Raw genomic sequence first — 13077 nt, forward strand, 5'->3', positions numbered from 1 at the left:
TTTGTCTTCTACTTCACCTAGTTGAATTTTTGCATGCTAAAGTTAACGTTTCCACATATATTTACTATGGGAGATGTGTCTAAAATATGTTTATACATTAGCTGTTTCCGATCTCAGACTCCCAGGTAATAAAGAAGTGTCTTTGGATTTGTGAAAAGTAAATACATTCAAGGTTTCTTTCCAGGGGTGCCTGGCTGGCTCAGTTGGTAAAATACGCAACTCTTGATCTCAGGGTCGTAAGTTCAAGCCCCATGGCCCGTGTTGGGCATGAAGTCTAAAAGAAAAAGTAGAAGAGGAGGAGGAGGATTTCGATTTCTTTCCACATTCACCCTTCAGTATCTTTCTCTCATAGTTTTTACTCATATACTGACCAAACAATAGTAATATTCATTTTTTTAATAAACTTTTTTGTTTTAAGTTTAATTATTTTGACAGAGAAAGAGAGGGAGGGGTTGAGGGAAGGAGAGAGAATCCCAAGCCTGCTCTACACTGGCAGCACAGAGCCCAACGAGGGGCTTGAACTCATGAAACCAAGAGTCAGATGCTTAACTAACTGAGCCACTCAGCACCCCAATAAGAACATTGATTGTACAGACTTGGTTTTGTTCGGTTATTGTTTTTGTGTTCTATCTGTGTTCATATCCTTATAATTATAAACCGTGGATCAGGAAGTATACTTCAAAAGTTTGGTACTTCTGAGGCACCTGGGTGGCTCAGTTGGTTAAGCATCCATCTTCAGCTCAGGTCATGATCTCATGGTTCCTGAGTCCAAGCCCCCACATCGGGATCTGCAGTGACAATGTGGAGGCTGCTTGGGATTCTTTTTCTCCCTCACTCTCTCTGCCCCTCCCCAACTCGTGCTTTCTCTCTGTGTCTTTCAAAATAAATGAATTTTAAAAAGATAAAAAAGCAAAGTAAAAGTTTGGTGCTTCTGAGACATAGTTCTGAGAGACATTTTTTTTTTAATGTTTTTATTTATTTCTAGGAGAGAGAGAGAGAGAGAGAGACAGCGTGAGCAGGGGAGGGTCAGAGAGAGAGGGAGTCACAGACTGAAACAGGCTCCAGGCTCTGAGCTGGCAGTCAGCACAGAGCCCGATGCGGGGCTCGAACCCACGAACTGTGAGATCGTGACCCAAGCGAAAGTCGGACGCTCAACCGACTAAGCCACCCAGAATCCCCTGAGAGACATTTTATTGTACATTTAAGGAATAGCTATTGTATACTGCAAGTGAATGTTACTGTTTTTTACATCTCCTCTCAAGTGGTACTATAGTTAGAAACTTTTTTCCCCCAATATATTATTGTTTTCTGCTCTTAAGTTATAAAAATTTCCCACGGAGGATTTAAAACATGAACAAGGTACCAGCCAAAAGAAAACATTTATATCCTTAATTCTGATTTAAATTACATCCTACTTCTGCTCGTTTTTAGACCACTACAGTTAGATGATGCATTATGGGTTGGTGGGATAAACTTAACTGAATGAGGATAAAAAACATACTCGGGACAGTGTTAAGCCAATTGTTTGCCCTTGCATATATTTTCTGAAACTTAATTTCTCCAAGTCAGTTGAGAGTACAAGCAGAAGGTAAATCCTGGGCCTAGACTTTTTGCTTACAGTTCAAAGGTCATCACAAAAGTTTGAATATAAGTGAAATGATACATGAAAAATTAGAAAATACTTGAAAATAAAATAAAAATAGCATTATCAAAACTTAACGGGGTGCAGGTAAAACAGGGCTTAGAGGGAAATTTGTAGCATAAAATGCTAATACTAGAAAGGAAGAAAGGTCTTTAATCAATGTTCAAACCTTTTCACCTTAAGAAACTAGAAAAAGAAGCAAATTAAGCTAAATTAAACAGAAGGAAATGGTAAAGAATATACATCATTGAAAACGAGAACAGGAAAACAATAGAATCAATGAAACCAAAAACTGACTTTTTTTGAGATATAATTGACTCTTAACACTGTGTAGTTTTAAATGTACAACATAACAATTTGATGTATGTGTATATTGTAGAATGATTACTACAATCATTACTAACATCCATCACACACAGTTATAAAAATTTTTTTGTGATGAGAACCTTTAAGATCTGTCTTAACAACTTTCAAATATGCAATACAATATTGTTATTATAGTCCTTGTACATTGCAATCCCAGTACGTATTTATCTTATAATTGGAGGTTTGTACCTTTTGACCACCTTCACCCACTTCACCCACCCCCAATATTTTACTGAAAAAAATTCAATGGAACTGGATAGACTGGGGGAAAAAGAGAAAACACAAATTATAAGTACCAGTAATGAAAGGGTGTATGTTATAACAGACCACAGCCATTAAAAGAATGATAGGGGAATACTGCTAATAACTCTTTGTGCATAAATTTGATAACTTAGGTGAAATGGCCAAATTTTATGAAAGATTTAGTCTGCCAAACTGTACTCCAAAGAAAACAGATAATCTGAATAGTCTCACATTAAATTGTTTTTCCAGTTAAAAACCTTCCACTGTGTAGAAAACTCCAGGCCCAAATGGTTTCACTGATGAAATCTACCAAAAATTTAAAGAAGAAATAATACCAATTTTGTGAAACTTTTCCAGAACATAGAAAGCTTCTAAGTTCTTTTTTTTTTTTTTTTAATGTTTTATTTATTTCTAGGAGAGAGAGAGAGACAGCGTGAGCAGGGGAGGGTCAGAGAGAGAGGGAGTCACAGACTGAAACAGGCTCCAGGCTCTGAGCTGGCAGTCAGCACAGAGCCCGACGCGGGGCTCGAACCCACGAACCACGAGATCATGACCTAAGCGAAAGTCGGACTCTCAACCGACTAAGCCACCCAGGCGCCCCAAAAGCTTCTAAGTTCTTGTTGAGGCGAGCATTACTCTGATAATAAACCAGAAAAAGACATAGTAAGAAAACTTTAGGCCACTATCCATCAAGAACATAGATGTAGAAATTCACAACAAAATGTTAAGTCCAATGATATATAAAAAGGATCATCATGACCAAGTGGGTTTATCCCAGGGGTATGTGATGGTTTAACTTTCAAAAATCAGTAGATTATAGGGGCGCCTGGGTGGCTCAGTCAGTTAAGCGTCCGACTTCGGCTCACGTCATGATCTCACGGTTTGTGGGTTCGAGCCCCGCATCGGGCTCTGTGCTGACAGCTAGCTCAGAGCCTGGAGCCTGCTTCAGATTCTGTGTCTCCCTCTCTCTCTGACCCTCCCCTGCTCATGCTGTCTCTCTCTCTCAGAAATAAACATTAAAAAAAAAATTAAAAAATTAAAAAAAATCAGTTGATTATAGGGTCGCATGCCTGGCACAATTGGTAGAGCATGCAACTCTTGATCTCAGGGTTTCGAGTTCGAGTCCCACATTGGGTTTAGAGATTACTTAAAAATAGAACCTTAGGGATGCCTGGGTGACTCAGTCAGTTGAACATCAGACTCTTGACTTCGGCTCAGGTCATGATGCCAGGTTAGTGGGATGGAGCCTCATGCTTGGCTCTGTACTGACTTGGAGCCTGCTTGGGATTCTTTCTCTCTCTCCTTCCCCCACCCCTGCTCGCATGCGCTCTTATTTTTTCTCTCATAAGTATAAATAAATAAACAAACAAAACTTTTTTTTAGTCAGTCTGTGTAATTGACCATATCAACAGATTAAAGAAGAAACATTGTATGATCGTTTCTTTCATTTAAACAAAAAATAGCTGACAGAATTCAGCCTCCCTTTATGATAAAAACTCCAGCAAAGTAAAAATAGAGGAACTTTCTCAACCTGATAAAGTTAAAAAAAAAAAAAAATCCTACAATAAGATCATAGTTAGTGTGAAAAATCAAGCATTGTCCCCTAAGATTGAGAACAAAGCAAGGATGTTTATTCTTACCACTCCTATTCAGTATCATTCTGGAAATCCTACTTGGTGCAATAAGGCAAGAGAAAAGAATAAAGGGCATACAAATTTGAAAAAATAAGATGATTCATTCACAAACAAGATGAACTACATAGAAAAATCCTGAAGAACCTACCCAAAAAAAACCAACTAGAACTAGTGAATTTAACAAGGTTGCAGGATATAAGGTCAGTATTAAAAAATGAATCATTTTATGTGGTAGCAAAAGCAGTCAAATTGAAATTTTAAAAACTTAACCGTCTACATTAGCACCAAAACATGAAAAATTCGGGTGTAAGTCTTACAAAATGTGCAAGATCTGTAGCTAAAGCAAAACCTATAAAACAATGATGAAATCAAAGAAGACCTAAATAAATGCAGAGATATACCATGTTCATTGATTGGTATATCAGTGATTCAGTATTGCTGAGATAGGAGTTCTCTCCAAACTGATGTGTAGACTTAGAACAATTACAGCAAAATCCCAGCAGAATTTTTTTTTAAATATAGAAATTGGCAAGCAGTTTCTAAAATTTATATGGAAAGGCAAATGAGCTAGAATAGGCAGATTTTAAAAAGAAGGACAAAGTTGGAAGATCTGCACTACCTGATTTCAAGATCTGGAAACCTGCGGTTGTAAAGACAGTGTGGTGTTAGAGAAGAGCTAGACTTGTAGATCAATGGAGCAAATAGGGAGTCTAGAAATTGACTCATACTTGCAAAGGTGCAAAGATATTTCATGAACAAAGGATAATGGTCTTTTCGATAAATGGTGGTGGGACAATTAGATATCCATATGTAAAACCATGAAGCAAAATCTATACCTTGTACTCTGTACAAAAATTAACTCAGAACGGGTTTTAAACCCGTTTAAATGTAAAGTCAAAATTAAATAGTAATTTGATATCTGCTGTAGGCCATATTAGTAAATTACTGTATATGCTGTTTGCTGTGGGTTTAGCATGTGTAGATTGCCAGTTCTTATGAAAATAAATGATATTCCTTTCTAATCTAAAGTGATTGATTTAAATCATTGCAGATCTAATTAGCCTAGGCCTTTCATATAAAAACTAGTTGATGCGTTGGGCATCTCAGGGACCAGTCATTTGTTTCATGAGGCTCTGTTTCCCTGTGTACAGAATGGAGAAGATATCACTGAACTGTGTCTGTTACCTGGTCAGTGGTGTCAGTTTAGAACTCAACAGAATAGAATTGGGATGAATTTCAAAAATCATTTGTTCTGACTCTTCTGCCTATAAAGAGAAGGTAACTGTATCAAACTTCGGTAAACTAGTTGCAGGACTAGGATTAAAGTTCAGGTGTATGTGTGTTTCTTGCTTAGGTATACCCTTCTATGATTGTGCTATTTGGTGAAGGAGTGACAGTTAAATAACCAAGAAGTAATGTTTCTTTATGTCCAATGTGAAATAGGATTCAAATTAACACCATTTCTTTGTTACCTGGGGATATCCTTTAGTACTGATACAGAACTCTTCTCTCTTCCCTAAAATAAATGGAGAGTAGATGATGATGTCATTGTGTGGCTGTCCACCAAGAATGATAGAGAGATGATTTAGATGGCTGAACTGCTGCTATGTGGTGAACCAAACCTGGTACCTGATTTATCAAACGCTGACTGATAACAGTCAACCTCTGCTTTCTCTTCCTTTTTTTTTTTTTTTTTAAATCATCATGACTCTGGTTTTCTGACCTGAACTACAATGTATTGTTCCCTGTAATTTAAGTACCACAACTAGCTGGATGAACACTCACTCTAAAGTTAATTTTTAATTTAATTTTTAAAATGTCTTATTTATTTCTGAGAGAGAGAGACAGCGTGAGTGTTAATTTCTAATTAAAAATATTCACTCTTAAATAATTTTCTTTGTATTTTCTTTAGGGGCCCTAGTGAAAACAGATGAGCAAGAAGTAATCAACTTTTTATTGACAACAGAAATCATCCCTTTGTGTTTGCGCATTATGGAATCTGGAAGTGAACTTTCTAAAACGGTATGTGCTTTTCAACTTACATTTTATTTTTTATTTTTTTTAATATTTTTATTTCTAGGAGAGAGAGAGAGAGCGTGAGCAGGGGAGGGTCAGAGAGAGAGGGAGTCACAGACTGAAACAGGCTCCAGGCTCTGAGCTGGCCGTCAGCACAGAGCCCGACGCGGGGCTCGAACCCACGAACCGTGAGATTATGACCCAAGCGAAAGTTGGACGCTTAACCGACTAAGCCACCCAGGCGCCCCTCAACTTACATTTTATATTTTGTTGACTCTTGGATCACTTTATAGTCCTGGGATCATTTTCTGCCTCCCTTCAGGCTTTTAGAAACATCTATGAATATGTTTTCTCTTTTGGATAAAAATTGTTATAAAATGATCTTTTTTTTTTAATGTCTTTGTTTTATTTTGAGAGTCAGGGAGCAAGCAGGGGAGGGGCAGAGAGAGAGGGAGACACAGAATCTGTAGGAGGTTCCAGGCTCTGAGCGGTCAGCACAGAGCCCGACTGGGGCTCGAACCCATGGACTGTGAGATCATGACCTGAGCCAAAGTCGGACACCTAACCAACTGGGGCACCTGCGGGGCTCAGCCGGTTGAGCATCAGGCTCTTGATTTCAGCTCAGGTCATGATCCCAGGGTCATGGAATCAAGCTCTGAGTCAGGCTCCATGCTTAGGGTAGAGTCTGTTTAGGATTTTCTCTCTCTGTCTCCTCTCTCTCTCTCCCCCCCCTCTGCCCCTCTCCCTAGTTTACTCTCTCTCTCTAAAACAAACAAAACAAAACAAAATCCAGGCCCTTTAGAAGAATATAAAGTTAAACACTGGATTTTTCACTTTTCTTTGAACCCACTTCTCACCAGAACATGTACAATTCCAGGGCCACCTGGGTGGCTCACTCGGTTAAGCATTCGACTTCGGCTCAGGTCATGATCTCGCGGCTCATGAGTGAGCTGTGCTGACAGCTTGGAGCCTGGAGCCTGCTTTGGATTCTGTGTCTCCATCTCTCTCTGCCCCCCTCCACTCCTCTCAAAAATAAATAAACATTAAAAAAAATTTTTTTAAGTGTATATTCCAGACATTTGTTATGCACACTCAAGTGTATATATGCTTGAGCTTTTCTTACTTTGCACTTGAACTGTGAATGCCAGCCAGATTGGGTATAAAATTCTTATCTTTCCCTGTCAGAATTCTGTTGCCGTAGCCCTGTTGTCTTCTGATATTGAGTGTACAGTGGAATCTTGGGCCAGTGTAAGCTAATCCTTTTGTTGGGGAACTTGCCTTTTCTGTGTGGATGTATATAAGCTGCTTTTGTTATTTTCAAGTTCATTTGATAATCTATCAATTTTTTTCTGGAAGAGCATACACCTTGTGTTTCTTGTTAATTTTTATAGTTTTCTCCTTAAGTTGTTCTGCTCTTTTGCCTCAGCAACGTCAGTTATGCCATATTGTGTATCTTTCATATCTATTCTTTTCCTTTAATAATTTACGACTTTTTAAATTTCATGTCATGTGATTTTTCTCAAGGCTACTTTTCCAAGTTTCTATTTTTAGCAATATCCAACCTCTGCTCCTAAAGTATGTTTAGTCATATCGAATTAGTTTAATTCAATGAATATCTATTGCTGGATTGGATGTAAGCAGATGTAATTATTTTAAACATTCAGTACAGGGGCACTTGGCTGGCTCAGTAGGAAGAGCATGCAGCTCTTCATCTTGATCACATGGTCATGAGTTCAAGCCCCACATTGGGGGTAGAGAGTAAATAGGATGCCTGGGTGGCTCAGTCATCAAACATCAGACTTAGGCTCAGGTCATGGTCTCACAATTTGTGAGTTCAAGCCCCAAATCGGGATCTGTGCTAATGGCATGGAGCCTGCTTGGGATTCGCTCTCATGCGCACTCTCTCAAAATAATTAACTTTTTTAAAAAGTAGTAGGAAAAGTTGTACTACCCTCATTTGGAGGAGATAAGGCATAGCTAAATTTCTAAATTCCTCTTGGCCCATGGAAAAAACAACTAGGTTTTCAAACTAGGTTTATTTATTTTGAGAGAGAGTGTGTGCGAGCAGGGGAGGGGCAGAGAGAGGGAGAGAGAGAGGATCCCAAGCAGGCTCCACGCTGCCAGCACAGAGCTTAATGCAGGGCTCAGACTCACAAATCGTGAGATCATGACCTGAGCCAAAGCCAAGAGTCAGATACTTAACCAACTGGGCCACTCAGATGCCCCAAAATATCTATATTTTTAAGAAATTGTTAGTTACCCAGAATCTGCCTTTTATAGAAAATGTGAATAACAGTAGTACCTACCTCACAGGTTTATTGTGAAATAAGATGAGGCATGTTATGCCTGTAGGAAAAATTCTGGCACATAGTATTCACTATGGTAATGTGTATTATGAATCTTCTTTATGCATATCTTGAGAGTAAGTTGTACATAATATCAGGGTCTCTGCTTAATTTTCTTATTCACAGTTATTCCCAGGAGATGGATCAACATTTGGAAGACAAATCTGAGCAGCGTTTTAGACTCCTTAATTTTGTTTTACTCCAGGTTGCCACGTTCATCCTCCAGAAGATCCTTTTAGATGACACAGGTTTGGCATATATATGTCAGACATATGAGCGTTTCTCCCACGTTGCCATGATCTTGGTGAGTTCTTTCATCTCTCTCTATCCCCCTTACAGTTACTTGTGATTACACAGCTAAGCCCCTTTTGTAGTTGACACTGAACAGCATTCTGGAACCTTCTATAATGATTCTTGAAATGTCTGATCTCTGATGTCAACTAGAATTATTTTGTGTTTTGTGTGTTTTTTCCTACCCCACACCATTTTGGGGGAAAATAGGGTAAGATGGTCCTGCAGCTATCCAAAGAGCCTTCCGCCCGTCTGCTGAAGCATGTAGTGAGATGTTACCTTCGACTCTCAGATAATCCCAGGTAAACATTTACAGGATTTATGGGGCTTTGAGGAAATACTCTGGGTGAATGGTTGCCCTGTCTCGTGGCATAGCTCCTTTATCTTCTGGGTAAGCAATGGATATAACTAAGTTAGTCTGATAGAACTTAATTAAATCCTTTTAAAATCTAAAGTGCTGAATTTAAAAATCCATCAGAGGGTCTGCCTGGGTAGCTGAGTCAGTTAAATGTCCAACGCTTGATCTCAGCTCAGGTCATGATCCCACAGTTGGTGAGTTCAAGCTTCATATCAGGCTCTGCACTGATGGTACGGAGCCTGTTTGAGAGTCTATCTTTCCTTCTCTCTGCCCCCTCATTTGCTTGTGTGCGCGCGCACTCTCTCTCTCTCTCACTCTCTCTCTCTCTCTCTCTCAGAATAAATAAATAAATAAAAACTTAAAAATAAAAAAGCATCAGAGTTTTGGGGGTACTTGCCTGGCTCAGCTGGTAGAGCATCCAACTCTTGATCTCAGGGTCATGAGCTCAGGCCCCATGTTGGGCATAGAGCTTACTTAAAAAAAATAATAATAAGAGTTTTGTCTCCCCATTGTGACTCTTGTGCCCTCCTCTAAAAGTTCAGAGAATCCAGTCCGTTTCCAGCAAACCTTATGATACATTACTTCTGTGGTTTGAGCTTTCTATTGCTGCTTCAGGTGCTCAGAAAGAGAAGTATATTTTCAGAGCTCTCTTAAGAAAGGAATGGAGTCCACAGGGCTCTTGAATTATATTTTCAGTTTTCTCTGATTCCTGTAAAGTCCTTGAGCTAATTATTTTATTTTCTATGTTCATAATCTTTCTGTCAGAAATCATACATTGTAGATATGATGCATTTTAGAAATGTTTGACCTTTTGCTTTGTAAATCCATAATTCATGCTGAAAGCCACTTGCTCAGGTTCTGCTAAACCACATAATGGAACAATTTCTGTGTTCCTAGGAATGGGGATAACTCGATTTAATGTGAACGCAGCCTTCTCCCACTGAGGTTGTTCAAGTCCTGGCTATTTCTTTGACCATTTTGTCCTTTTGTCCTGTTCTTCAGTGGTTCCTATTTCCATCAGTTTGGAAATATGTTTATTTAAGATTCTACTTGTACAGGGGTGCCTGGGTGGCTTAGTCGGTTAAGCGTCCGACTTTCGCTTAGGTCATGATCTCGCAGTTCGTGGGTTCGAGCCCCGCGTCGGGCTCTGTGCTGACTGCCAGCTCAGAGCCTGGAGCCTTTTTCAGAGTCTGTGTCTCCCTCTCTCTCTGACCCTCCCCTGCTCACGGTGTCTATCTGTCTGTCTGTCTCTCTCTCTCTCTCCTAGAAATAAATAAAAATATTTTTTAAAAAATAAAATAAAATTCTACTTGTATGAAGAAATTAGAACAAAAGCCATACATAACTTTATTCAAAACAGCTGTATAAATCATTAACGTTTACCTTTTTAAGGTTTTCAGATTGATTTTCCTCTGGTTCTCTTTTAAAGAAAATGATACATTTAAAAGTTCATCTGATAATGTTGCCGCCATAGTTTTGTTTTTACTTCTCATGTTTTATTAAACATTTTAACTATGAAACTGAAGCAGGGGTCTAGCTGACTCAGTCAGTAGAGCATGCAACTCTTGATCTTGGAGTCGTGCGTGCAAGCCCCACATTGGGCATAGAGCTTACTTTAAAAAACAATAAAGGGAAAGAAAAAAAGAAACTGAAGCAGTTTTTGGAAAGGCACAAATTTATATTGATTCAGAATTAAGATTCATTAATTTATCATACTATGAGTCAAGTCATCTTCCCTATTCATGTACTGATTTTAGAAATGTTTCACTTACTGTAACCCATCTATTTCTGTCATGAGCATATTGACAGTATTTATTGTAATAAATCAGAAAGCATGGGGCGTCTGGGTGGCTCAGTCAGTTAGGCGACCAACTTCGGCTCAGGTCATGATCTCACAGTTTGTGAGTTTGAGCCCTGCATCAGTCTCTGTGAGGACTGCTCAGATCCTGGAGCCTGCTTCAGATTCTGTGTCTCCCTCTCTCTCTGCCCCTCCCCTGCTCGCACTCTGTCTCTGTCTCTGTCTCTGTCTCTCTCTCTCTCTCTCTCTCTCAAAAATAAACATTTTAAAAAATTTATAAATAAGAAACCAGTTGGAATTCGGGTGAACTCTTGCACCATTTCATTCCATTTTGTTTTATCATGGAATTCCACATTGAGGCCTCATTCTGAAAGTATTCACAGACGACAGATCCTGGAGACTTCTGAGCCCATGTTTAATACAAGTTTTAAGGAATTTTAATGGATTAAGATACCTTGACTGAACTTCATATTCCCAGGATTCTGCATGTGTATAGCGAAGACAGAACCTCTTCCCTTTCCCCCAAATGTGGATTTATTTGCTGGTCTCCCCTGTTGGCTTGTTTGTCTCTGGTGTAGGGCACGTGAAGCGCTCAGGCAGTGCCTCCCTGACCAGCTGAAGGACACGACCTTCGCCCAGGTGCTAAAAGACGACACCACCACGAAACGCTGGCTTGCACAACTGGTGAAGAACCTGCAAGAGGGTCAGGTCACCGATCCCCGGGGTATCCCCCTGCCCCCTCAGTGATCCTCTCCTGCTCCCTTCCACTGCTCCCCCACATTGGGGACAGGAGGGGGAACCTGCGAGGAAAACAGCTCAGGTTTTACCGCCGACCGGGAATAGACAACCTCAACGCTGAACTGCACTGGAGAAAAGGGGCAAGGTGACCCCATTTGAGGAGTGTGGGCTGCCATCTCAGGCCGCCTCCAGGACCTGGGCTCCCTCCACTCCTCCCAGGAGATGGGCTCCTGACACAGCAGTCTGCCACCACAGCTCCAGGAGGGTGTCAACACCAGCAAATGCTGTGTCTGCAGCATGCCCGAGATGGCCCTTCTCCCCCACCTCTACCAGCCACTGGCAGGGAGGGGGAGCAAGGTGGCGGCGACAGCACCGTAGGCATGCTGAACGCCTGGGACCAAGCCAGGTGGCAGTTTTTTATTTTGCCTTCCTGGAAGACTCAAGATGTGTCTCTTCATCCTCTCTCTCAGTATTTGTTTACTTTGGTCTTTTGTTTTAATGTCAGAGAGAGGTGTGTTTAGTGGACACAAGCTGTAATACTCAGCAAAACTTTGTCAATTGGCACTGTTTACAAATCTGTTAGCTGCATAAGCTTAATAAAAGTTGGTCTGGGCATTACATCCCCTCTAGCAGGCCAATAGCTGCATGAACTGTGGGGAGGAATGGGAGGCAGGGGAGAAACAAAGCCAAAGGACAACAGGACCCCACCGCCTCTTTCCCTTCCCTTTCTATTCTTCTGCCCCCCGGTTCTGGATGCCACAAGGACCCTAACCTTGACTCTGGCTCTAGCTGCTAACTTTTTCCAAATCTCTGTGTTTTTCCTTTTTTACATCCCTCCTGTTAAAACTTCAACAGGTGTTTTGATTCATCAGGCTGTCCTAGAAGAGTATTGTATTGGGGGAGAAGAGACAGCAGCGGACCTCTCCTTTAATTTCAGTCCTTGGAGAGATTTTCTGGGTGACTTTTAAAGGGGAGGTGTGTGGGATCAAGGTGATAAGTTACTCGATCCCATTCTTTGCTTTAGTAGGTCTTCCTGCAGCTCCATCTGTCTTCATAATTGTACTGAAAGTGGTATTAGCTGAATGAACTCACTCAAGATTTAAGACGGAGGACTGCTTCACTTAAATCTTTTTTGTTTTTTCTTTTTTTTGACACATTCCCAGTTGGTCTCTGGGAATTACAGGGTTGACATTAAAATATTTCCATTTGTTCATATTGTGTCTGAGAGTCCCCCCTTCTCTTTGGAGCTCTAGTTGATTCTTCACAGCACATTGGCATGAATCTGTAACACAGTGTAGACTGCCTTGCTTTCCTCTAGTCCTTCCCCCTGCCAACACCTGCTTGCTCCAATCCCCATTTCCAATCATAGATGGGATTATTAATCCTAGTCTAGAGAAAGACAGTATTTTCTGTCCACATCTCACACAAATGAAGATGCCTCTGAATAAGTTGGACGAGGTGGCGGGGGGGGGCTGGAGGGACAAGCTCAGAGAAACCTTCGCAGAGGCAGTTTTGCCAACATGAGGGCTCTTTCGAGCCGACTTTTCAAGCCGGTCTCGTTAGTTGGCTTCTGTCTCTTTAGAACCAAGAAAGTAGTCCTTGAGTAGCCTAGACATAGAAAGGGTAGAATAAGCACTTACTCCCCT

General features: G+C 40.5%; 1 protein-coding gene and 1 long non-coding RNA gene across 2 annotated transcripts in view; one reads left to right on the forward strand and one right to left on the reverse strand.

Moving 5' to 3' along the window:
• The window catches only part of CNOT9 (CCR4-NOT transcription complex subunit 9), a 28472-nt gene extending 15814 nt beyond the window's left edge, over positions 1-12658 (forward strand). The window contains exons 5-8 of the mRNA XM_077748611.1: positions 5798-5907; positions 8452-8550; positions 8748-8839; positions 11272-12658. Of these exons, the coding sequence (XP_077604737.1) occupies positions 5798-5907; positions 8452-8550; positions 8748-8839; positions 11272-11440 (470 nt within the window). The 3' untranslated portion in view covers positions 11441-12658. The remainder of the gene's footprint in view (positions 1-5797; positions 5908-8451; positions 8551-8747; positions 8840-11271) is intronic.
• The window catches only part of LOC144218664 (uncharacterized), a 21148-nt gene continuing 8071 nt past the window's right edge, over positions 1-13077 (reverse strand). The window contains exon 3 of the long non-coding RNA XR_013331213.1: positions 1-274. This is a non-coding gene — a long non-coding RNA (uncharacterized LOC144218664). The remainder of the gene's footprint in view (positions 275-13077) is intronic.

Source organism: Crocuta crocuta, unplaced genomic scaffold, assembly GCF_008692635.1.
Source record: "Crocuta crocuta isolate KB4526 unplaced genomic scaffold, BGI_CrCroc_1.0 scaffold229, whole genome shotgun sequence".
Classification (NCBI taxonomy): Eukaryota; Metazoa; Chordata; class Mammalia; order Carnivora; family Hyaenidae; genus Crocuta; species Crocuta crocuta.